General features: G+C 39.4%; 1 protein-coding gene across 1 annotated transcript; it reads left to right on the top strand.

Moving 5' to 3' along the window:
• Positions 1-200: 200 nt before the first annotated feature.
• loxl1 (lysyl oxidase-like 1) lies at positions 201-26,566 on the top strand. The gene is made up of 7 exons (XM_084720206.1): positions 201-1,736; positions 9,907-10,015; positions 11,471-11,608; positions 19,508-19,664; positions 19,867-19,962; positions 20,489-20,604; positions 23,499-26,566. The coding sequence occupies exons 1-7, from the start codon at positions 614-616 to the stop codon at positions 23,503-23,505; spliced, it is 1,746 nt and encodes a 581-aa protein (XP_084576332.1). The 5' UTR covers positions 201-613; the 3' UTR covers positions 23,506-26,566.
• Positions 26,567-27,784: the final 1,218 nt, after the last annotated feature.

Raw genomic sequence — 27,784 nt, 5'->3', positions numbered from 1 at the left:
TTCAAGCCATTGAAAGTGAGATGTGTAATATGTCTGAATGCCTTTGCAGATGGTAATGTTGACTCTGGAAGCCTCATGGAGCTCTGGCTGCTGCAGGCCAGGAAACATCACTAGCACTAGGGCCATGTGGGACCTCTCCTTAAAAAAAAGTTTGAGATTTTTTTCACAGCCTATTGTAAGCAATCAGGCAAATAGAAGCTTGCAGTTGTGCAGTGCACAGGCACTTCTTTCCAGAAGGCAGAGAGCAATGCTCAGTATACTGACAGGAGAGCCAGCAGACCGACAAGAAGTCAGGACATATTCTCATAGCACTAACAGACGGTAACACCACCAGTGGGTTTTCTGAAGCCCACTTTCACTCTCCTGGGTGTGATTGCTCCTGAATGCACGTTCAACCTCATCTACTGCTGGCAGTGAAGACCTGCAGATGCACTCAACCACAGGCTTACTTTTCAACCCTGCATCTGTCTCAACAATCTCACCAAAGCTGTACCCACGGGAGGAGGATACACATGTTTTATTGACAGAGCTACAGGTGGTTTGAGTTTGAGCTGCTGGTGTACTGGGAGGATTTTTTTCCTGTGTGGTGAGCTGTGGCATCTTTGGAGCCAGTATGTTGCCGATCGTTGTGGCATGTTTGGTATTCGTCCTGCTGGGCTCGGGCCAGGCTCAAGTTGCCACACAGAGTCAAGGGCAGAGTCGGGGCCAGGGGCAGGGCAGCTCTGCCACCCCTTGGAGGCAGGTGATTCAGTGGGAGAACAACGGCCGGGTGTTTAGCCTGCTGAACAGCGGGGCTGAATATGTTCCTGCTAGGGCAGGGACCCAGGATAGAGGTCCCAGGGTGGTTGTGGCAGATTCTCATGCACGCTCTTCACGTAGACCTCAGGGAGGTAATGTCCGCCGACAGGCTCCGTCAAGAGGATCCTCGGAGACTGTTCGTGGGCAGGCAAGGCATCCTTTTGGCTTTGGGCAAGTGCCTGATAACTGGAGACAAACTGCAGGCAGCACAGGTGGTAGCCAGTTCCAAGGATCCTCTAGCACTCGCTTCAGACCATCCACAGGTTCTTCATCTTCATCGTCATCATCATCATCATCATCCTTTTCTTCATCTTCTTATAATATACCATCCTACCCACAGTACCCATTTCCACAACAGCCTCCCTTCCAACCTGCACCCTACGACCCTAGTTTTGGGGAGGGACCAGCCAGGAGCTATGAGCCACCCTTTCAGCCTATCGGCGGAGGATATGGCGGTGGAGGTTACAGTGTTGGACGGGGATATGCTGGAGGAAGTTATCTGGGAGGAGGAGGTGGTCTGGCCCCAGTGCTCCCAGGCTCTCCTTCTGATTTTACTGATGATGGCTACCGTTACTACCAGTCTTATGGCTACGTGCCCAATCCTGTGGTTCCTGCGCGTGCTGCCCAACCACCATTTGCAGACGGTCTGGACCACAGATACACCCACAGTCTCTACAATGAGGACTCAGCTCCTGCCATCCCCGCCATCCCTGCTGCCCCTGTCCCTGATGCCAACCAGGCCGCTCCCGTCATAGTGGACAGGACAGGACCAGCTGGTCAGCCACAGGTCAGGAGCCCTCAGTATGAGCAGTTTCCTCCATTTGGAAGACCCCAGCTTCCTTTCCTGCAGCCCATTTCTCCAGGGAGAAATTCTCCAAACTCTGCCTTGGAGAACCCCAATATAAATGTTGGGAGTGTTTACCGACCAGAACAGAGAGGTACAGTAACTTTATTGTTTGGCTTTTGTGAACTAACACATCATTATTCCATTCTGTTCAGGAAATTTGGCCAAATCTTGGGTGGGACGGCAAGAGATTTGCAATGTGGTTTTCAAGGAAATTCTGAAGCATTTAAAATATTTCACTTTTTCAGTGAAAATAGGGAACATGTTCATTTATAGGCACTCAGCCAAGGTATTTCAGTCTATGAGGCAGAAAAAGAAAAGGTTGTCATGTGATTCCTGTTATTGCTGGACAAATGAATTTGAAATATGTAAAACCCAGGGGAGCAAAGAGCTCACCACCCCCTCAAGTATGCAATCATGTTTTTCCAATATTCTTTTGTAATGTTTGTCATGGTATCTGAAGTAATCAGAATGAAACAGCTGCTTAAAATTCAACCTCTCTTTCAGTTTACAAACAAAGCAAAGTGGACGAAAGGTTCATCTTTTCCCACTTGTGCGGTTATTGAAACCAGGTGTTGAGCAAGCCCTGCCAATGTGGAGAGAACACACACAAGAACCTCTGTGTTTCTGTGTGGGGAGTTCTTTGCTATACGAAAGTCGACTGGTTCGCGAGGCGTTTGGAGTTTGGTATTGGTGGTGGTGACCTCATTGAGGGGCTGGTAGCAGGGGGTGTTGGTGCGCAGTGGCTGCCTCCTGGGCTTGAGGACAGGAGAGGGGAAACAAGGGAGGGGGATACAGTACTCAGCTCTCTCTGAGGGAGAGGGAGAGCATGGAAAGTCCCTGTAACACATGGGGTCCAGTGCTTCAGTTACAGGAAATCAAAGAAATATTTAGTCAGAGTTCTAAGGGGAAGAATGAGGAGTGTCAAAATGTGCAATACCCTTTCCTAAAAAGGCTTCTCTATCACACCTTATATTACAGTACCCTAATAAGATGTAACAAGTCATACTTTGTATGAAATTATATATAAGATGTCCATTTTATTTTAGTATGAGACCCTTTTTAAACCCTTATTAGACTTAATTAGAATGTAATTTGGGACACATTACAACAGAACTGTACTGTAAACTAAAAAGTGTAATTAAGGTCTAACTGTGGAAAATAATGTTATAATGTACAATTCTGTTGTAATGTGTTCCTCATTACCCCCTAAAGTCTATTACTGTCTATTAAAGATAATATTACTAATTACTACTTTTTTTTCTAGTTTGTGTTATAACTTGGGGAGCTACACCCCCATTAGACTTTATTACAGGGTAATTTAGGACAGACTGTAATAAAACTGTACTGTAAACTAAAGTGTATAAATTTCCCAATGTTAGAGCCTCATTAGATTTTCTAAGATGGTAATTTGGGACACACATAATTGTATTGTACACTAAAAAGTCTAAAAAGATCTAAATGTGGAAAAAAAACCTTTCGTTTACAGTGCAGTTCTTTTGTAAAGTGTCCTCAGTAACCCCCTAATAAAGTCTGAGAAGGGTCTAATTCTGTCTATTAAAGAACGCATGTTGTGTTAGCATACGGTTAGGTGTATAATGTGTAATAAGGGTATAGCTGTCTTTGTTAACCATTTAATAAAGAAAATCTTATTCGTAGTTTTGCCTAATTTGATACAAAGTACAGTTTCTTATGTCTTATTAGTGGACTGTAAAATAAAGTGTGGCCAGTTTCTCTAGCAGCAGACAGTTTATTTTCATAACCTTTTTATAACTTTTCATAACTATCACTGCACTGTGATAAAAAAGGTTTCTCTTAAGCTTATTGTTAATGCTGAGGGGAAAATAAGCTAAATTCAAACGTGAAGTTTTATATGTTCTGACTGCCAGAGACCTTGTTGTGTCTGAGTTGAGATGAGATGAAGACCTCCAACGAGATTACTGGCCTCTTAATAATGAAGATTTACCTTTTGTTTCACTCAGTGATCTGCCTTACTGTGCAGCAGTCTCTCATGTGTGCTCTGTGCCTTGCAACCATCATTCATTAGACACTTTAGAGCTGGGAGCCATTTCTGCAGCACAAAAAGCCAACATGTGTGCATATGCCTTAGTGCTCCCAGTAATCATTGTGATAAAGATTCAGCCATAGGGAGCTGTTGAAAAGCTGACACTTTTATTGCACTGCTTCATGGCACAACATTAAGCTGTTATAGTACCATAATAACAATTATTATCTACAAGTTTAAAATTTACTTAAAACTAAAGTCAAAAATAAAGCTATTGTCAAAGACAATGTTGTGTCCTATAGAGGCAGTAAAGTGCATAAGACACACTGATATATGAAAATAAACATCTATTTCAAATGCCAAGCTGCTCGTTAAATAATACAAATAAATCCAATATAGCTCATCAAATGTGGCCTGCTAAGGTCGGTGCATAAAAATGTAAGCAATCACAAATAGCCAAAGTATGGTTAGCGTGGATTCTGACATCACCATTAGCAGCCAAAGTATGCAGAAAACTATGATTAAGTATGTAGCAATGAAAGAGGTTTCACTGCAGAGCCACTTCCCAGTCATCGCTTTTAACTGTCAGATGGTTTGATATACAAGTTGTTACCAGACTTAAATATAGTAAATAGGGCTTGACCCAGAGCCAAAGCTACAAGGGGATGGTAGTCACACCAGAGTGTGCTATAAAGAGAGCAAGAACTTCGCACAGCATACATTATGTACTTTGTGTTTCAAGTGTTAAGAAAGTAAATTCTTTTGCCATATGTGCAAAATTGTGGCAATTGATCAAGTCTGATGTTTGTCGAGAGTTTGTAACAATGACCTCAAGCAATCTCCACTTGACATGAGCTACAAAACACCAGTTCTTCCTAAGGCTGAATAAGTGGACAGTATGATCCTGAATCTCAGGTATGATGTTATTGAAAATGCACATCATTTTCAGTAAGCAAATAAATACACGGAGAGGATGTAAAAGCTGAAAATAATAATTTAAAAAAATATATATATAATAAAAAAATCAAAACATCATATATAAGTACATAAACATACTTTGTACGGGACACTTGTCAGCGTCTTTTTCATGTTCTGTACATTCCTGCCCCAAACAGTTGTCTGCCAGCTCCCAAAAATAGAATTTACCCCAATATGGCTATTGTGTTGAGTTGTCTGCCTCAGCAGTGTTATAGCTACATGTGACAGTACATGGCTCACTTGACATAAATGTTATATTAACCGCCACTTGTGCTATTTAAAATTGAATTAACAGTGTCGGTGTTTTAAGACTCGCGACCAGGACTTAGAAATCAAAACACACTGATCATTTGGAAAAATGAAAAAAAAACTTTTTTGCTTTTATTATTGCTTTTAGAAACTCTGTGAGTCCTGTACATAGAAATGAATGGAAAGGAGAAAACAGTCAAGTCAGACACTGCGAAACTACCACTACTATAGTCTTTAAAGTACATAACTTAAACTTTGGGTCTTGACCCATCAAAGAATTGTAACTACCCAGGGTTGGGTTGGGATGATTATGGTACAAGCGATCAAGTGCTGGGTAAAAAAAAAACTAGTGTTGGGCTTCTTTGACTCTACAAACTACAATATGCTGGATACAAAATGAAACACAGCATTTTTCTGGATCACTTTTAACCAGCATGGTGGGTTGATTGTACTACCCAGTATGCTGGGTAAAAGTAATTTAATGCTGTTCCCTCTGGAGTGTCCTTCCAGAAGAGAAAACATGATAAAGTGCTCTCTACAAAGTGTACAAACCATGACAAAGTGCATCACAATTTTCAGTGCACTGGTGCCCAACCCATAACAGCTGGTGCCCTTTTTATATTTTGTCATCCCATCAGACAGCCTGAGTCCACCACTGACATACATGAATCGTGTAACTGTAAGAACCAGTGTGTAGGATCTGACCCTCCCCTTCCAAGCCTGTAGGAGAACCTTCACCTTGTGAGGCAGCTGGATTTGCAAGAATCCAAGTTGCCAGGCTCAAAGCTATCTGTTTGTGTCTGAACCAGAGGCTGTGCAAGCTAATCACCATCCTCAGAGGGACTATTGGCAACTATGGCCATGGTCTTAGGTACGCTGACAGCGAGAAGCGTCCATGGAAATGACTTGTCTTGAACAAACAATGGCACCGAAGAGGTTAGCGTCGATACTGTGATAGCTTCAGTTATATCAGAACTGAAGAGAATTTCTAATTTCTAATTTCGTCTCAGTGAATTGATCTGATTGGTTGAAGTTAGCTTGTGTTAGACTTTACAGATGGTTCATCCAATCACTTGCCAGGGGTTTTCTCGAAAGCGTCCAGCCTTTCCCAAACAGTTTCTATGGACGGCTTCCCAGGTGATTCTGTGTAACAAACCATCTGGCGTGTCAGGTTAGGAGAACCTATGGCAGCCGTAAAAACACAGTAGGCCCTATCTAGAGTCAGTATGTGGTTTGTCCATTCTGGGCTCCTCTACAAAAATCTTCAGAAGGAGGGCTGAGTACATCCAGACAATAAATGTCAGGTGCAAGACAATATAAAATATCACTTGAGGGCATAAATGTGTGCATAGTGTTAGGCTCCAAATAAATATTTTACTAATGTAATTCTGTTTTAGGACATTCTCTTTAAAGGCAATGTTTTGATCCACAAGATGGAACAAGAAGAAGATCTTGTAGGAAAATTAGTGTCACCAGTTAATAATTACTTAATGCAAGTGGCTGGAAATGCCCCTTTCTTGTGTCAATTTCTCAAAATTTGGTTACAATTCAAGAGGATGAATTAAATCGATTAAAATGGGAAATTTACCCAAGGTTAGCAATATTCTAAGTCAGTTGCTGCTGAAAGGAATTAAAGTGGGATTGCGCAGCCTTGGTAAAGACATGCACTTAGTTTAGTTTTGACAGCCCCAGTGTTTCAGCAGTTTTGTGTATAATGAGTTGTCTTTAATTAATCATTGCAAAGATTGGTTAAAAAAATCTGCATATTGTCTCAACTATACCGCTTGCCACATTGTCATTTCATCTCACTCTTACTTACTCTCATATTCCCTGACAAAGCCACAAGCTGTCATAGGTGAGAATAATTAGAACGTAACTGGTGCTGATTAATTCATTAAGGCAGCTGCGAGGCAGAGCTGCAGTTATTTCACTCATTAGTTTAAGCGTGATATCTTCAAATTAAGGCAAAAGCTTTCAGCATCTCACTATTGCTGAAATTGATATGTAATATATCAACTGACCACCAGAAATAAAATGGTTGATAGTCATGAAAGTAGATAAGATGTAATAACAAGAGAGAACAGAGACTATAAACTACCTGAAGGTGTGAAAGTAGTTAACCATACACTTAATCATCAAATGCTGTTGTGATTGTAAAATGACCTCAATGAACTTCAAGTATTCTAATGAGTCAGTCCTCTGCAGCTAACAGCCTAAAGCCTAGAGAGAAGGAGCCCTCATGTCTTTTATTATGCTATATTAGATGGTATAAAAAGCATGGCAAGATTCAGTTTCTTTTCTTCGTGCCCCACTTAGAGTGTAATGTGTGGCTTTGTCACATGCTGTCGAGAGCTGATCAGCTTTGGCTCCTCAATACACTTTATCCCTCTGAAAGAGACCCAATTTCACATTTCAAAAGATTAGGGGCCAGAGAACAAAGCCTTCCTGGGGTGAGGATAAAAAAAATGGGGTTGAGAGTGCTGTTGGAAAACCTCAGCATTTCACACTGGTCTTACAGTGTTTACATGGTCGGCTCCAGCAAGCTCCCCACTGTCCTATACGTCTGCCTCAGAGAGGGCTGTCAGATGGGATGTTTACACAACGCCTGCAAAAGCAAAGCTTACAAATGGGGAGGGAGGACTCACCTGGATGTTAACGCTGGACAAATATAAAATAGGACACTTCCTATCTGGTTGCCATAAACAGACCATAACTAAAGCCCTTCATGTCAATCCAAAGTCAAAAGATAACAGTGCATTATTTGATTGTAATTTATCTTACAGTACACTAATAGCACATAACAAGCTGTATTTTGTATTAAATAAGACAAAAACTAGAAATAATATCTTAATTAGAAAGTAATTATGGAGACATCAGACTTCATTAGAGGGCACTTAAGGACACATTACAACAGAACTGTACTAAACTAAACTAAAGTGTATTATTTCCCACTGTTAGACCTTTATTAGACTTTATTATAGGGTTATTAGTGATATTATTTCTAGTTTTTGTCTAGTACACAGTACAGCTTGTTATGTCTTATTAGTGTAATGTAAAAAAATATATAATTTTCATTTTCATTATTTCTCCATCTATTTTGTTTTCCATGATGTAAGCTTGCTGCAACAAAAATTAAAGGTTTTACATCCTTTTTTGTGATTTTAAGAATGCTTCCAGGCTTAGAGGTCAGACGGGTTTGACTTTCAGTTGCTTGAACAAGCTCGCATTAAAGCATGTCTGGCCTCTGTGAGCTAAACAGAGAGGGGTGATAAGCTACACCAGAGACCCTTGCTGGCGTGGCATACACTGGGAACTGGACAGACAGACATTCACTTTGACAAGTCAGGCCTGCTTTTTTTTTGCTTGTTTCTCAGGTTTTCTGACAGACTTGGTCAGTGGCCCGCTTTAAAAACAGCAGTGGTGTGAGATCACTGTTGTTTTGCCCTGGCACACACGCTCTCCCTCTCTGTGTCTCTGTCTGGCTCTCTTGTTGTATCTCTGTGCACCTATGCCTCCCTACATCTCTTCATCTCTGTCACTTGTTTGCAGAAACCAAAGAATGAAAAACACAGGCTGCATTGCAACAAGCACTCCTGTGATACTGTAGCTCAGATATTTCCAAGTTTAGCCTTATCCCCAACAGATATGACTAGTCATCTTACATTTACTATATGAAAGGTTAAGCTGAAGTGACATGTTCATATTAAGATTAGTGTCATGGCAGATCACATCACATTAGCCAAGAAGGCAAGAAGTTATTGGTATAAAGAAAATCCCCAAGGACAAGATGGATTTGGTGAAAGGCAAATTGCATTCAATACCGAAAGGTAATGTTTTGCAAGTGTAGTTATATACATACAGTATGTGTTCAGTTTGGGGATTTTGCACATTAGAAGCCCCAGTGTAACCCTTGTGTTCTTTCACCCCAAACTCACCCCTGTCCGACAGGCCTATGAAGCAAAAGTGTCTCATTAGAAAACCATGATAATAATCTGGAATGCGCAGTAATTAGTGGCCCCTCTCTTGAGTGACCCAGTCTTGAACTGTGGGCCCTGTCGCTGCATTACTGCCCATCATCTTCCATCAGCACCATAAATATCAGGTAATAAGAAATTGATGACGGATGTGCAAAAGAGTTTTCTGTCTCTGGGGTGTTCACTGGCGGTGTTGGGACAGGCTGGAATTCAGAGAGATCAAAAGGTAACCTGTCACAAATCAATCACTGATGTTTAGAATACTTAAAGCCTCTGGAAATTTGGCCTGAAATAGTAAAATGCACATATGATGTCAAAGTTTAGTGTCTCATTAACATTCGCAAAAGTTGGAATGAAAATAAACATTCATAACTATCAGAAAACATAGTGTTAAAAAAAAAAAAAACAGCTCATTTTGCTGTGAAGCACCAGCACACAATCCAAGCATTGTACTGCTGTGGACAGGGTCAGTAGCAAAATGAAGTTTAGCCACCTCAGAAAAATTGTATCACTTTAGGTTTAAGCTATATTTAGAATATGGTCACTGCTTTATCTTGCTGTCAGATAGCCTTTTCTGACAGGAAACTGAAGCTGCCATTTGTGGGCTCTTCAAAGCCACCATGCTGCTTTGATAAAATGACTAATTTTACCTTGCAGATAATGGGAGTTGCTGGACTGCCACAGTTTAGTTCCCTGTTGCTGAGTTAGCCCAGACCCAAAAGAGGTTTTTTTTTATGATTGGTATTGCTGAATTAATTGTGTAGTTTTTGTAATAAATGTCCAAAAATTACCAGACCCAGTTCAAACCCAATCACAGAAAAAAATACAAATCTTAAATGACAGTAATGTGTGCTTTGAATGTAGGTTTTGATCTTTACCTACACTCAATAACATTTAAACGTTTAAATATGGTGTCTATTATCAGACTTGAGGATAAAATTCCTCTTTGACTAATCCAGTAAGTAACTGTTTTGTTTTCAGTATCCGGAGGAAATCTGTGACTAAATTATTTTCACCTCTTGAAACAAGGTTGCATGTTATTTTATGCATCATTTCAGGTTTACCTGACCTGGTTCCTGATCCCAACTATGTCCAGGCTTCCACATACATCCAGAGAACCCACATGTATTCTCTCCGCTGTGCTGCTGAAGAAAAATGTCTGTCAAGGTAAACACAATTCTAGAAGTTCTTTACTTGCTTTTGTTCCTTTATTTATGTATTTCTTTACGTTTTCAACGTGTTCTTGCCTTTATTCATGCTAGTGACAGTTCAATATTCTCATTTGTATGGTTCCTTCAATAGCTTAAAGGGTGAATGGATAATTTGATCTGGGGCTGCATTGCATGAGGTACTTATCCATAGTCAGTGTGTTACCAGTAGTAGATGTGGGTCAGCATGCCCTCAGTTTGGAGAAGCAGAGAGGAGTACCAGCACAGAAGCTATGCAATGCTGCTGTGAACAGGGTCAGCAATAAAAGGTATTTCACTGAAACTATATTGAAATATTTTCACTGCTTCACTTTGCCATCGGTGAGCCTTTTTCGATGGAAAATTGTTGTTTCAACTCCAGCGTTCTGGGAGGTTTGGTTAGTTTGGTTAGTTTGGAGAGAGCAATGTTTCTCTTATATAACAACATTTTCCAACCAGAAAAGACAGTCTGACAGCAAAAGAAAGCTGTGAAAATTTTCTAAATATAGCATACACTTAAAATGATATTTACTTTTGTAGGTGGACATTTTTCTGAGTGGTTAAAATGCCTTTTGTTTCTAACTCTGTCTTAATATAGCCCAATATGCTGATGCCCTGCTCAGGTTGTACCTGGGTTTGGATCATGATTAACAACAAAATGCTGCTTTCTATGAAAGGTGAAGATTTTCTGTCGGCTGCTTCACCTTTGGATAGCATTGACCAGCAAGTGAACCATCCACAATTCTAACATAGCCTTCAGGATTATACCAGCTCTGTGCAACAATATCTGAAAGAAATGATGAAAAAAGTTGACCAACAGCACAGCATAAGTGAACTAAATCCTGGTCACCTTCGGGGATACAGGCTATCGTTAGTTTCATTTCTCTGTGTTGGCGGATAGCATCCCCTGAGCCCCAGGCCTGGGCCCTTTGACTGTCTCTGCACTAAGGACACTATTGAAATGATGGAAGTGTGCTGTCCCCATGGCTGCTCTGTTTGCCCTCTTCCCCATCACAAGCACAGCCATCCCTCAAAGCCCTTTCATATCCTGTCTGAGTTTGCAGCAATCACCGACAGATGGGCTGTTGTAATTTGCCATACACTCCATTGTCAACAACAGCCACAAGACGAATGGCTTAGATCTTCAGTGGTATTGTGAATTCGAGGTTGTGCCTCCTCTTTCACACAAAAAAGTGAGTCGTGCAACAGAATGTTCCCTCTCCCCGTGTCGAAACTGTGTATTTGGAGAGATGGTTGTAATCTGTAGAATGAATTATTTAGTAGATATGCTCCTGCCTCCGAGCCTTTCCAGCCCCGCTCTTTTTTCTTTCCTTGTCTTAGTTATGAGAAACAGACATACCGACATTCTTTTTGCAGCCACTTGTGCAGTTTCCCCTCACCATTTTTTGTTTTAATGTATGTGTCCGCCATTCAGCTCTGCCTATGGCCCCGAGACCACCGACTATGATCAGAGGGTCCTGCTGCGATTCCCACAGAGGGTGAAGAACAAGGGGACTGCCGACTTCATGCCTAACAGGCCACGTCATACCTGGGAGTGGCACAGCTGTCATCAGTGAGTACTTAATACAAAACAGATTTTACCCAATCAGCTAGTTATGCTTTACTGGCTACAATATCAGCTGTCAAACATTTTTATGTCATTTCAATTTAATTCTTACAGAGTGGATTTTTTTTTATGTAACTAATGTCCAAACACGTAGGCTGGTATATGTCGATCACGTCACCAATAATTCAAGGTTACTGCAGTTTCATGAAATGAACAGGTCTGGTTGTTAGTTTTTCTTGCAGGACATGTTCAAAAAGTTATACAATATAAATGCTGATTTTTATAACTATAAATATAGTCCACTGAAGTACAAAAAAATTAATATGAGTCATTTTGGATTACTTCGGAATCAAACACTTAAAATATTGCAAGATATACTAAAAACAAATGGTCGCAGCCACACAAATTTTAGTTCCACAAGTATTTTTATTCTCTTTAAACATCTACAGGCATTTTCCAATGCATGGCCTTGGATGGGAAGGTGTAGTCCACTTTCGGTTCAAACTAAAGGTTTAAATCTAAAATCACTTTGATGATTCGTGGTCACCGACAGTATAGTTTGTTTGTTTTTTCCCCCCTAAGCTAAAGAGTAAAAACACCATAAGTTCAAAGTACTTCACTTGCATCAGTAAGTTTGAATGCTAAAAACCTAAAAGTCTACTGATTTGGTCAGAGACAATGATGATTCACTTTGAAAATTTGTTGATAAAGATTGCTTTGTACATTTATCACCACAAGGTTGAATGTTACCCAACCTAAGAACCCCAGTTGGCCTCATTATATCTAGGTGCACACCAGAAGATGAAAAACACTTAAGTAGTAAATGATTTTGGGTTAGGCTTAGGCAGTATAAAGGTATTACAGTATACCAGGGCATTAAGAAATCCCTGTGGTATGGTATTCAATACCATCAAACATCCAGATGCTGCTCTTTCTATTAAACTGACACAGAGATGTTGTATTGAGGTAAAGCATTGTATTGCACAGCACACACCAAAAGGTCAGTCTCAACTGATGGACAAGGCAGTGCAGCTGTGCTGAGAAACATGGCATCTCGGTGATAAAGTTACAGAACTAACTAGTAAAAAAGAGAAATTCCTCTGCCCCTCTTTGGGAAAATTTTGGGTTTAGTCCCGATTCTAAAGATGAGTCAGCAAACACTGCAGACTTCCGATTTATCAGAGCAGTGTAGCTCGTGTAACTTTACTTGAGAGAGCGGCAGAGTGATTGTGAATGCACGCTGAGTAAAGGAAAAGGTGAGCAGTGAGGTTCTTAGTCTGGCCGTAAATGTACAGTGTAGGTTTGACTTTGTCAGTGAATAAAGGCTGCACCCTCCCAAGACCAAAGCAAAGCTCCTGAGTGTGTGTTGTTTCCCAGCTGCAGGAATAGTGTTGCTATAATGATCAGCTCTGCCTATGATGTGGGATCATCTGCAGTGGAGTCAGGTTGAGGCATTTTGCACAAATAATGCCATAATACCATATATATATATATATGTGTGGTTTTTGATCTATACCAACACACTGTTACTGCTCAGCAACAGCCTAAAGTATTGGACACCATTTCCACTAAGGGTGTGGTGCATGTCAGTGTCATTTGACTTAAGATGAAAGCAGATTAGATGTCATAGTACGGTATAAAATTTTAACTGTATGGTACACGGTAATACTGCATGAAAAGACCAGACTTGGCATTGTGGCCAAGTAAGTACACATATGTACAGTTGAGGACAAAATTATTAGCCGCCCTATGAAATTTATATAAATTATTTCTGTTTGCACACAATAACAGAAAACAAAAATAACCAGGGTCAATATTATTAGCCCCCTTGAGAACTGACCTTTTTATTGAGCCATAGCACAAACTACTGTTGTGTGATGATGTGCTTTAAGTTTGTACTGCTCAAACCTTGTAATATCAAGTTAAAACTGAGGGATATCTTCCAATTTACACACAGTATAAAAACTTCAGTAAGGGTTTCGGCTGTCACTTGAGAAAGCATCATGCCAAAAACAAAAGAAATCAGTTTAGAGTTGAGAAAAATAATTGTTGATGCTCACAAAGCAGGAGAAGGATATACAAAGTTATCACAGTGTTTCAAAGTGTCAAGAACTGGAGTGAGAAGCATCATCAAGAAATTCAAAGAGAGCTACACAGTACAGAACGAGCCTGACAGAGGTAGGAAGTGAAAGATTTCAAAGACTCTGGAAAGAAAACTAGTGAGAGACGTGTCTAAAGACTCCACAACAACTAATAAGACACTAGTGAATGACTGACCCAAGTCAGGAATTGTAGTCTCAAAGAAGACAATCACTAAGAGCCCTGCACAGGAATGGACTGCGAGGTTACAGACCAAGAAAAACTCCACTTCTGCAGAAAAGGCACCGTCAAGCCAGACTGAAGTATGCTAAGGACAACCTGGAGAAAGATTTTGCATACTGGAAGTGTGTCCTTTGGTCAGATGAGACAAAAACTAGAGCTCTTTGGCCACAGAGATGTTGCTTATGTTTGGAGAAAGAAGGGAGAGGTGTATAACCCAAAGAACACTGTCCCCACAGTGAAACACGGTGGTGGGAGTATTATACTGTGGGGATGTTTCAGTGTGTCTGGGACTGGGAATCTCATCACGGTGGAAGGAATCATGAAGAAAGAAGGATATGTGAAGATTTTGAAAGAAAAGCAGTCAGCAGCAAAACTGGGTCTGGGTCGTCGCTTTGTCTTCCAAAAAAAACAACGACCAAAAACATACGTTGCTCCTGGTGAAGAACTACATCCAGAAGACCAAAGTGAATGTAAAAGAAGAATGGGCTGAGACTCCTCAGGAGACGTGTTGAAAACTACAACAAATGACTGCAGGCTGTTATCCAGCAAAAAGGATACACAACTGACTGTTAGCATCAGGGGGGCTAATAATTTTGACCCTGGTATTTTTTGTTTTTTGTGAAATAATTTTGTTTCTGTGTGCAAAGTAAAATAATGTAAGCATCCAAAATAAAACTAGGATGTTTGGAAAAGCTGTGTGGGAAAATTCCTCGCTCTGTATAACAGCAATTGGGAAATACTTTTTAAAAAATGAAAGTTTCATAAGGGGAGTAATAATTGTGTCCTCATCTGTATTTTTCAGTTTCCTGGTCTAAAGAGGAAAAAATCCATGGAATGAAATAGTCCAGCAGGCCAATATACTCAAAATTCCACATTACATAAAATGTAATGATATGTAGCTTGTGGGTTTAATCTTTTTAAGTATCAGCTTTTACATTGTTTCTTTCTCAATGGACAGATTTTAGTAGATTTAGTGAGCCAGTTGTGACATATCTCTGGGGCGCTGCCGATGAGGTGATTTCAGGGGTAGCGTCATTGTTTCATGACATTATATTCCATGTAGGCTGTCTTTTATCTCACTTTCAGCAAGTCCGCCCACTGACGCTAGTGCCAGGCTCTGCTTTACTATCCTCATCTTAGAGGAATGTTGACTGGCCGTTAGGAGATTGGCAGTGTTGTTCCTGTCTGACATCAGTCTGCATTTACACAGTGGTTCCCAGGAGGCAGAAAGCCAAGGCAATCATTCCACTGGCTGTGTGATCAGAATGACAAATCAATCCATTTTTCTTGTCAATCTGTGACACCAGATCACACAGCTGCTAAAGTATGATGGCATGGATATGGGTTACTGGGACAGGGTGTTTGTTAACAAAGAAGTCTCTTTAGGGGAAGAAAATCTCTAGCCCAGATTCTTACAATAAACTTTCCTGCCCTACATTTCTGTTGAATAAGCTGTAGAGCTGACAGTTTTGCTTTTCATTACATTCACCCCTATCTTTCTCACTTGAGTATTAGAAGTAGGGAAGAAAACAGCATTCTCTTGAGTACCATGGACTATGAAAATGTTGGAATTCTGCACATTTTTTACACAAATGAGGACAGAGAATTCCATGTAGATCTGACTATTTAAACCAATCAGTGTGGCAAACAAGTGGAAGTCAATAAATACTCCTCCTATGTGGTAGAACATTTATCTTTTTATAGTGCAAAAGTCAATCCAGTCATGATGTCAAGGTAATTTCTGATCATGACACAACATAGAGTACAATGAAATGAGAGTTGTAGTTCCATTATGTTACACACACATACACCGTGTATAATTAAATTCAGAGGTGAATAAGATAACTATAAAGGAAAATAAATCAATACATATGGCGATAATTCTGTAGGGCCTTTTTTGAATTTACATCAGGTTAAATGTAAACAGCAGCAGCAAGATGGCGATGATAATATGGTCCACATTTACACATAAATAATTCAGCATCTGGAAAGTCAGAGTACGATAAGCCCATCAAGTGCAAAACCTCGATCCAGAACGTTGTGGTGAAGCAGGTCTCTCCTGAACACAGTCATTGCAGGAACATAACATAACATCAGGGTTGTGGCATGTGACGTATGAATCCACTAAGTGAGATTCCAGCGTGTTGTTGCCAGCACATTATTTTAAACATCACTGGTATGTGGACCCAACCTTTCCACCACATTTCGGAGATGTGACGTTTTCACAGTGTTGCAGCAGCGTTATTATACAGGAAATGTCATGAAGGGGATTTGAAACAGAGGTTGCAAAAATGCCATAGAATATCTGTTGCATTGTAATGTTGCAACATAACTGAATGTAACTGTAATATTGCAGTAACAGTGTTACAATGTCACAAATGATACAACAGTGGCAATGGAGGAACCTGCTGGTTTTGCAGGGCTATCAGTCTCTGGTTTACTGTTACATGGCCAGCCTGCATCCTATTTTGTCTGTTTCATTTTTCTGACCGGACATTAGCCGGGTTAGCAGGACTCTTGTCCCTGCTCACCCCCTCTTCTCCTGGGGTGGTCTGCAGTGGTGCATCCAGCTGATCTGACTGGGTGGTTGAAAGATGCCAGTTGCATTGCTGATTGTCTCAGGGTCCGCTGCTCTTTAATTTAAACCCCACTCTTCCTTTTCCAGTAAGTGTATTGGAATTGTATTTCTGTCATAGGTGATATGTTTCTTAGCAATAATGAAAAAATAACATATTAAAAGAGAAAAGAAGTGAAAATTGAAGAGGCTACCAGCGACAGCATCTACATGCACAGCTGTTGCCATAGCAATATGACATAGATAATAATAGTTCTTCAATTTATGCTTTATCTCAGTCCCTTAGTTCAATTTTATTTAACTATATGACCTGTGTGGTCAAAGATCATTGCTGCTACTTGTGCAGGTGCATATATGTCTTCATATGCTGGTTACACTTTGTGGGAGGCTTATGTCAGACCACTGCTACATAGTTCTCAAAGAACTTACTGTAGTACCACAACTCAAGCTGTGATCTGAGAAACCCTTGTTTGTTGCAACACAAGTGGAAAATGACTCATGACTATGAAGAAGGATTGGAATGTTTTGTACGTTATGATTACAAGTTATTCTTGTTAAATCCTTTATGTGTCCTTCCAACACTACATTCTCTACAGTTGACATAGTCAGTGAGGGGATCCAGGAATCCAAGGAGGCAGGGGACCCTTCCAGGCACCTTGTAGTCCAGCACCTCCCACTCCCGATCTTTTTTCTCTACTTCCCGCACTCTCTCTTTCTATTTCACACACACATACACACATATACTGTAGATAATCATCTCAAGACTGCCACTGTAATGAATGCCAGTTTCAGGAATACAAACAAAGACTGTGCTTCAGCCTTCCAGGCCCTGCAGTTCCCACCCTGGTTTATACACGTTTGAATACATGCCCTTACACATGCATTGCACTAAATGCATGCGTGCCTCACGTGAAATAATTCTGAACAGACACGGTCATGTACATTTGCATGTTAACAGAGACAGAAGATTAATTTATGCCCATAGTCACAATAAAGTTAATGTTCAGCCTCAGATAACAACAGACAGGTCTCTACCTGAGAGCAGCTCGTAATTGATTGCCTCTCCTATGGAAAGAATGAGTCCTTGAATGGTCACTCGCTCCATCAGTGGAAAGTACCCACTTTTCCTTCCAAGTCATCCTTCAATCTTTAATGACTGTTCCAGTAAAAGCTGTTGCTATGTTGAAACATGGGCCATGAAGTAAGGCGAAAGGGCAATATTTATATAGTCTGAGTTTTGTCTGACTGTAACAGATCCAGTGCTTACCTCACCTGCTACAACAACTCAAGTCAACACGACTTAAGTATGCTGTATGGAGCAATTTAAGAATCAGAGGATCATGGAAATAAATTATTTCTGTAACTGCTAGAAGGTGTATTTAAATCTTGTAATGTATAATTTAGGTTGGTTGTCCCCTTTAGGAACATTGCCACATTGCTGTAGGCTGTTTTCTTACCTGAAAGACTCTTCAAAACAAAGTACGGCTATTCGAATCAACTGTTTAGAAAGGTTAAGCTTTCTACTTTAATAATCAGTTTGATGGACTGAAAACATTTATGTTGAGAAAACTTCAAGGCAACTGTCTACTAATTTAGTTTTAGAGTTTTAAGTCAAAGTAACTTTAAATGAACTAGAAAAAGTTTAGTTAAGTTATTTACTTTTCTAATTTTAAAAAATCTTCAGGTTCATAGCTCACTGTTAACAATTTTTGAAAATACAGTTAAACAAAATATTACAGAAATATTCACGACATGCGCAGTACATTACAATGCAGTTCAATAGCACAACAACCGTGTTAGACAAACAGCTCTCTGAGCTTCGTGAACGTAGAGTTTATTGCTCAGCTTCTGAGTTAGCTTGAAAGAGATTTTGTTACATGTGGCTAATACATTTTCAACAATGTGTACATGGAAATTTGTATATACTGGCGAAAACTCACTATCTTAGTTATACAAACCAGAATGCAAGCTGCTAATATGCTGTATTTGTTGTGTCTGTGACAAATTATGTAATGCAAACCTGCCACACATACACACGTTTACAGTGAAACACAGGAATCTATTCTTTTTATGTATTCTTATATTACTGAGACAAAACTCAGGTTAAAATGTTCACTAACTATTTTACTGTAGGTATTGTATGTGCAATTGTTGTCAGTACTGTACAACGATACATCAAAATAATGACCAAAAATAGAGATTTTTCCATCAACATGGAATTGCGTTATCATCCTGCTCCATGCAAACATGCTCTTATTAGGATGTACCACAATTATGTGCTTGGCAGGCTTGTAAAAAGTGAAGAGCATCCTGGGTCACTTTGACATTTGGGAGAGGTCCAAGTCATACAGTTGTTAATATTGCAGATGATTTCAAATGGACCGACTCATTGACAGAGTCAGTTCAGATTCAGTTGAGATGATCAGTGGCCATGTGCATCCAGGCTTTCCTAAGCTGCTAAAGCTGTGCAAACAAACACACAAACACACTACAGCTAGCTCACATACTGTTATATACACATACGATTACACACACATAGATATGTGCGCATGCACATGATAACAAACACGAGTGCACACAAAACACACACATAAGTGCATACACACCAACACTCACGCACGCACACGCACACCTCTGATCTTGCAGACTGATACAAGCTAATTAACAGCATTCATACATCATTAGGGTGTTAATGTCGTTAATGTCAGCAATACTTTATTGTTGCCATTAATTAGTCTATTGTCCTTTGATACTTTATGATGTGTGCAGTCAAGGTGCAACATCACTTACAAAAATGTGAACAGATGAGGTCAACAGGTTCAGTATACAGTCTATAAATTCACTCTTCAAAGTTACACTTTAACTTGGATATGCTAAATGTAAACACAATGGTGATGTAATTATGATAGCACTTTAACAAAGTTAATAAAGTGGCAATAGTTTCTAACTCTTTCATTTCTCACCTTCACTACATGATTACATGCACAGTGTTTTGTGTGTCCCGATAGGCACTACCACAGCATGGACGAGTTCAGCCATTACGATTTACTGGAGGTCAGCACTGGCCGTAAAGTGGCAGAGGGACACAAGGCTAGCTTCTGTCTGGAGGACACCACCTGTGACTTTGGTCACCTGAAGCGTTACGCCTGCACTGCTCACACTCAGGTAACACAGCAAAGCATGAATATAGAATAAAGACATATATGTGACAGGTTTATTATTTAGCTGAGCTCTATTTTTTGTTTGTTACAGCTGTATTTTTTTTCCCTGCCTGCTTGTGTTTTTGACCATTTGCTGAAAATTGCACCTGTTTTTGACTCAGATCAGTATTCCTTAAGAGCGTCTCTCCTCCCCTCTGCTCCTTCAGGGTCTGAGCCCGGGCTGCTACGATACATACAATGCTGATATCGACTGCCAGTGGATCGATATCACAGACATTCAGCCTGGAAACTACATACTAAAGGTAGGAGTCAAGTGAGAATTGTGTGTGTGTGAACATGGAAGGTTTGTGAACAGCATAGGGCCACATATCATGGCAGGCAGGGGAGGGTCAAGGCCACCAAAACAAATTGATCTGGGTTATAAAAGAGTTATAAAGTTACTAAAGTTTTTAGGTTCATCTGGAGTTTTTCAGGTTGCAGCACTTCACAGCTCACTGGTTTGCCATCTATGTCATTGTTTGTTTTCATGCATATTTTATTTGGTGAGTATGGCTGCAAGATGTACACATGGAGTACGTATACATTATGTGGTCAGTGTTATTTATTGCAAATACATCGTTTTTGAAGCATTGTTGCACCCAGCAGTGGTTTGTTGAAATGTAGTATTTATGTTGAATTGTAAAGTAACACTATATTTGAAGAGGTGTGCATCATCATTATACTGTCATAACCATGTCATGACACCTGTCTTTATAAATATTAATGACTGATGTCATATATCCTTAAGTGTTACCAGTTATAATGTGCTTTCTTTCCTTCGTCTCTCAGCTCCAGGTTAATCCCAAGTTCTTGGTGCAGGAATCAGACTTTACCAACAATGTGGTCAGGTGTAATATACACTACACAGGACGGTTTGTTAGAACAACCAACTGCAAGATAGCACAGTAAGTAACGTGCAAACTTTCATGACACGGCAATAGTAATTTCAAATGAATGTAAAACTCCCCCAGTAAATTATCAGTGTTCTCAAAATCTGCTGCTTCTTTGTACAAGTAAGGCCTGGACAATTTTCAGATATTGTGCTTTTATAGGCTGGGAACTGAAAGGCAAACTGTAAATCAGGGTTTGTGTCATGTTCCCACTGCTGAGTTACACTGAGCCACCTGACAGGGTGGCAGCTAAATGCAGTTTTATGAAGAGCCTCACAGTGTTTTGAATTACTTAGTGGACTTAATGGGTTCCTAGCTGAAATATTTGATGATTTAATGAATGATGTTCTCATTCTCCAGTTAAGATTAATAGCCTCTGAAACTTTCATATCTTCCCTCAAAGGGAGACGTAGGAGTGTTGAACTTTTAAATAGCGCTATTAGGAAGTGTATCATTGCACTCAGAATTACTATAATATCCTCTTGAAAAGACTTTATGTAGAGTGTGGATATACATGAACAAAGCATCATTAGATTCAAGTGCTCTAGCTGCTCTCCCTTAGCTTCACTGGTACAGTGAAATATATATACTTAAAATATCTTTGCCAAAGCATTTCCAGAGTTAATGAAAGCTGGTTATAATAGTTAGGTACCGATGCCAATAAAATAATTACATTAGCAGATACCATGAGCCCTAACAGTTTCAGAATTGGAAAATAAATCCACTTACATCATGTTAATGTATGTATTTATGTCCACACTAATATGGTATTTATTATATATTTTCTGCCAGTGTGAAAAAATAGTCATCAAATTAGCATGATTATCATTGTTTATATAGTAAATACATGCATTGTGTATTAATGTACTGAAGCTAAATATAAAATATAGATGTGGTTGATAATATACATTTTCCATTTCTGTTGTAAAATGACTGCACAAGTGCAAATTTGATCAATTGTCTCAATGCAGCAGCCCAGTAATTGCCAGTTATTATTTAAAGCTGAATCCCTCCCTGAACAGCTATTGCCCAATCAGCACCAGTAACTAGGTATGTCAGGTCTGTTCAGCTCTGGATTTATACACATACTGTAGCACAATACACATTACTCATTACTTAATACTCATAGAATTTTTGATTTAAAGAATGTGGAGGGTGGTCTCTTTTTTATCTTCTCCAAAAACAAAAATCTATATAGAGTTTAAGGAATCAATTAAACAGTGTGTTTATCAGCTGAAGTCATTAGCATATCTGGCAAACTAGCTTCTTAGATACAATGGTAACTAAGCATTACTTCCGAGGCCAAGGAGTACTAACTGACTACTGCTGCAGCATTACAGGTTACATTAAAAAAAAACCCTTTCATGACTAGCAAATCTACTGTGTAGTATTTTCCTACTGTGTGGGTCCTAGAAACTTTCAAAGTTTTCAATGGCTTTGTCCTGCTTTTTATTACATTAAATTGGCCCGACCCTCACCAGACACAATTTGCCAAATCGGTTAGCCCTCACCCCAAAACCGCTTCCTCTTATAATGATAAAACTGAAATATTCTGTGATGTGTAAGACCCCTTTACAAGATCCTTATTTTAAAAAGAGTCAGTTAGAAACATCAAAGGGAAAATCTGGCACTTTTTTTGTGGATGTCCAGTCTATGTTGATGGTGAAATTGAAAAAATATGCAAATGCCTCAGTGTGTGCTATGTTGACAGAGAAAGCTGAGTTCTCCTGCTGCAAAAAACTGTAGTTCTTCCTGCATCCAATGACATCACAGGATGGAACTACAGGCTATTTCAGCTTTGATGTCTAGTCTCTGCCGCTGGGTAGCCAGGGGGCGTGCTAAATGAGTATTTTTGTATGGCCAAAAGTCTAATCGCTATTGGCTAAAATATCAACAGTTACAAGAGTGTAGGGATCAGATGCTCACACACAATGCATACTGGTACACGTAGGCACTGACAACACAGCCCTAGAGCTGGAGAACTCATCTTTCTTGGTCAATATAGCAAGGACTGAGTAATTTATTGCTTCAGTTGACTATGTTTACCATCAGCACTGACTAGACATCCACATGAAAAGTGCCAAATTTCCTCTTTACAGTGTCAGCCAGAGCTGTTTTCAACCAAATGAAGCCACCATTACATTAATTAGGTAGTTGGAATTCTGCCAGCAATGGTTGTCATTTCATTCTTGCCATGCGGCTAGAAAAAAGAGGCTGGTTACTTTTGACTGTAATCGAATAACATACTCTAAAAAATAACTTCAAGCGGCAAATTTGCCACTATTACCATCACCGTAAAACCTGACAGGCATTGCAGTGGGGTGTAGCTTAGTGAACAGTCAGTTACAGTCAAAATAACAGGTAACAGGAAGCATTTCTCATCTCAGATGAAACTGTGATTTCAAACTCACAATAACGCAGTGACAACAGAAACAGCTTAACATGCCAGTAAACCTGTGCTGTTAGATTGTCTGGCTATTTTGAATGAGGAAATGAGCAATTACATCTCATGTTTGTGATAATGGTCAATCCATTTGGTTCTGCCAAACTCCTTATCAGACTATTATGGTAATTTACAATTTAATTGTTGGGTGACCGGAATCAAAAGAATAAAAGGTGGGTCTTTGTATAGTCTTGGCATTACTGTGTGAACAGCAAGCTTCTATGAAACAGTTTAAAATAAATAGGAAGTGAAGACATATTTCATGTGAATGACAGTCTGGACCTGCATAAACAATTTTGTACTGCATGGGGTTGTTAATAACTTTATATCAGCAGTTACTTTGTTTGAGCCCAGTGAAACTGCTCATTATGTACCATATCTCATATTGCATTGAAATTCTTCACTAAGTCTGGAGTGCTACATTTTCTCTAACAAAAGTCTTATTTGCTGTCTGTTTATTTTACAGGTCTTGATCAGGCACTGGAAGGCTGCCATGCTAGAGTGACCCTGATTGCTATTCCATTGAAATGTGAATGGAATCCATTTGTTGTTGGTTCATTGTTGATTTTATTTGTCTCTAATATTTTGTGCTGTCCTGGTATGCTGGGCTCAAGGCAAACAAGGGTTCCACTGGCACTGAAAAGAGTGTGGGAAGTATCAAGTAGACATGCACGTACACACACACGCACACACACCCACAAAGACATTTTTGCATAATGCATATTGCACGTTGATATCCCAGTAATGAATCAACAGTTCACATCCCTGCAATCTACGTTACACTATTGTCCTGCCAACTATATTTCTCATACTGCAGCTCTACCAGTCTGGTTTAGTTAACGTTAGGACAGATCATTGACTTTCAAAAGAGGTGTTTACTGTATCTACACACAAAAAAAACCTATGCACACCCCTGGCAGAGTGGCTCTGTTTGAATTATAAACAAAGCGTGAAACGGTGCTGGTGCTGAAATGAGTGTTTCCAGACAAGTAAGGGTTCAGCTGCAATCCAACAAATAAAATTAGGGGCCAAAGTCTTCCCAGGTGCATTCATCCATGCAGTGTGGGGACGGACAGAGATGCCCAGTGACTCAGAAGAACTATAATGTGTTAGGTTTTTTTTGTGTGTGTTTTTTTTTTACTCTTCGCTGCCTCAGTGGGTCAGGCTGGGATACTGTGATTCTCTGGGCACATCCTGTTTAATGTTGTGTTAACTGCAAAAGGAAGACATCAGGTCATATTTTGCGTTTGTTAACTCCATCAAATTATAAGTGAACATAAAAGACTGTCAGCACTGGCCGCTGTACTCCACTAAATTGCTTGCATATTCGTGTTGTGTCCCCGTTCATCCCTTCTTATTTCAGTAAAACAGGAACAGGAAGCTCAACTGGCAGAAAAGGGTGCTTTCCAGAAAACAAGACTCACGTAAGCTGTATGTTTACACTGTCTTGAGGTCTCTTCTTCAACACTGGTCAGATGGCACATAGGTCATCTATGTCACCTTTTGAAGAATGTATATACAAATATTCCACTGTTGCATGATTTTAATGATTGAATGAGATTATTTTGTTGTAACTGATTGTACTTTGTTTATCCAGTTTGATCTGTTACTGTAATTTGTGAAATTCAGTGAACTTATATTATGTAGAATATATATTTTCTTGATAATCTGAATTATTCAAATAGTATGTGTTGTTGGAAAAAGCACTACTGCTATAGACTTATAATGTATTATAATGCAGAGCATCAGAAAGCCGTCTCTACCTACCTCTCCAATTGAGTGAGCAGTTTCCTGTTAAGTGTTTGGTTTCCATTGGAAATGCCTGCAATGATTCACTGTGGCCTCCTTCCACTCTGTTGCAGCACATATACAGCTAAAGCCCTCAAATCTATTGGATATATCAAAGAACATACAATGTGGGATTCAAGCAGTGACCTACGTTCCAAAAGACTTAAAGTTATAATCCAGAAGATTTCAGTCTTCGGTTAGTTTAATCCTCAAGCAGCTATTTTGTTAACAGCACTTAAACAGATGGGCAATTGGTTTGTCCATTTACGGTACAATGAAACAAATAAACTCTTTAATGATGAATTAATTAATTAATTCATGGTGCAAATGGGCCGAGTAGTTTTCCACACAACAAAAGGGCACAGCAACAAGAGATAGGAGAAGTTGGAGTTGTGTAGCCTGTCTCATGCAGCTTTTCATCAACAGCTCACTGTGACTGGGCTTTCATGTTTAATTAATTCCTGCAATATCTAAAACTGATCTGCTGTCGTAGATGCATTTTTGAAAATCGTAGTTAATGACAGTGGGTGATCTGAGGGCCAAAGAGCAGGGGGTGCCATCCCCATTGTTAGCAAAATCGCCAAAATGCATCCTGCTTGTCAACCTGCCATCCTAGCAGAGGGTGCAGGAGCAGAGGAATTGTGTAGTTGAATATGTTAGCCAGTCTGCCAGACTCATTGATCTGTCTGGCTGGCTGAGGTTTGTGCAGGTTAGAATCTATGGTCCTGACTGTGGCTCTGACATATCAGTAGCCTAACTGTATTGATAAATGTATCATGCTGTTTGTGGTACTGAAGTAGCGTATTTTTAATTGCAGCTTTTTCTCTTGGTCCCATCTTTCTCCCAAGCTACATGTAACTAAAAATACAGACGCTGAAGAGTCATTCATGAGTTGAGTTGTTGGTTGTGGGTGAATGAAAACACCTTAATCTATATCTGAGTTAAAAATTAACAAATCAACTTCTTGTTAACACTAACCTGACAAAATTTTGTTTCCCGTAACTGCTTTACAGTAAAAGTCCTCCATGTTTTGCAGATTGAACAGTAAGCCAGAAAACCCTGAGCATGATTTCCGTGAGATACAATTAAAAACAATAATGCTGGATTACACGCATGGATTGTTTCCTTGTGTGTGTGAAGGCAGTTTGAATCAATCGTGGTGGTGGACCCCGCCACTCACAATTTATACTAAAATATAAAAAGGTAATTGCTAAATATAAATACATTGAATGGACATTGCAGAAAAATGTTGACCATAAATAGTATCAAAAAGAGGGTTTGATTACATGAAAATCTTAAAGATTAAAACTTTAATCTATAAATGTCATTACTGAAGTTTAACTTTCTTTCACAGTAACAATCTGGTCTCTATGTTTTAATCAAACAATGTCAATGCACAAATATTAGTTACTGTTAAATTTAGTGTATTTTTCATTTTTAACAGTTTTCTTTTAAAAAGAATACTTTAATTTGGTAAGACCAAACCTTTGGTGTCAATCTAATTATATATGTCTTTCATATTTTACTGTAAATATTCAGTTCTTTGATTTGATATGCATTTTAATTTGGTAGCTCCTTATGAAAGTATTCACTCACTGAAAAGATGCAGAGATGTGTGATTCTGACATTCAGTGGAACAGCACAAGAGTAGACAGCATCTTTGACATGTGGTGAGGAAATTTGTATTTTTCTAACAGTGAACACCTGTCAGAAATGTCATATACAATAAATACATTTACACCTTTATTGTGTGCACGTGATGGAATATGAATGCTACACACCACTCATAGGTGAGTGGATCACTGTGTTTCATATGAGCCCACATCTGCAGGTTTACACAGAATACGTATCAGTAGATTCAAAGGAAATGCCATGTGACAGGTGTGACAAGTTACTGAAATCATCCCCTTCATAAAAGATTAGGTGTGATATGTTTAATGCATTAAGGCATTTTTCCTGGCTTCTGTATGTAATTTTGTCATGTATGATTCAGGCAGGGATGGAAATCTGACCTTTTCGAATACAGAAAAATACACACTGCATAAAATATGCCTGCAAACAACAAACAGTGAATGCAGCATCTGGGTGGTGGTACTGGTGCTGTGCATAAATGAATCAGTCACACTAGTTTTCATGTTGTAGTCGGGTTTCCAGAATCTGACAAGTTGAGATGTGTGTAGAAAAATAATCTCACTGGATCACGTTTCCATTATTGTCACACACACACACACACACACACACACACACACACACACACACACACACACACACACACACAGCAAAAGATTCATTCATTTGTACAAGTGCACTCTCTTCAAACTGTTTTTTGTTTCCAATGAATATTTGACAATTCATCTGACTTCTTTTGGCAGCAAACAGAAACTAATCACATTATGTATGAAGAATCATTACATGGAACACAACACCATGTTGCAACGGTGAGAGAGGAGCTTATAGAACTACATAAAAAGTAATATTCTTTTTTTTATCAGGAAAGGAAGGGATTTATATAACCAAATAGTTACAATGACTGGAGTTGGCAATGTTGCACATTGTCATTTTAAAATGGAAATATAAACTAATGGATGATACTATTGAAGTGATTACAAGCTTCATCACACTTATATTACTAAAAGACGAGATAATATGTAGTCACTTTTAACACAAAGTCATTCAAGTGTGAACAAAAATTACAAGCTAATCTACTTCAGTAAGAAATATGAGGATTCACCTTCCAAGAAATCGATTCAGTCTCCAAAGAACGAGATGGAGGGAATGAAAGGAGAGAAAACACAAAAGACAACACACGCAGGTGCAGACACACACAAGCAGAAAGTCAATTAGAGAAGGAGCAGGCTGAAAGTTGGGATTTTTCAAGGTTTTTTCAGTCCGATTTCTGTCCAGATCAGCTGCAATGCAGGTGTTTGCTTTAAAGGTAATCTCACTTCTAATATCAGTGGTTGA

This window comes from Lutjanus erythropterus, chromosome 1 (genome assembly GCF_056507025.1).
Source record: "Lutjanus erythropterus isolate fLutEry1 chromosome 1, fLutEry1.hap2, whole genome shotgun sequence".
Lineage (NCBI taxonomy): Eukaryota > Metazoa > Chordata > Actinopteri > Lutjaniformes > Lutjanidae > Lutjanus > Lutjanus erythropterus.
This window is presented reverse-complemented; position numbering and strand designations above follow the sequence as displayed.

Coding starts and splice junctions, on each gene's coding strand:
- loxl1 (XM_084720206.1), top strand. CDS start 614: ATGTTGCCGATCGTTGTGGCATGTTTGGTATTCGTCCTGCTGGGCTCG. Junction 11,609..19,507: donor GAGTGGCACAGCTGTCATCA/GTGAGTACTTAA, acceptor GTGTCCCGATAG/GCACTACCACAGCATGGACG. Junction 19,963..20,488: donor CTGGAAACTACATACTAAAG/GTAGGAGTCAAG, acceptor TTCGTCTCTCAG/CTCCAGGTTAATCCCAAGTT.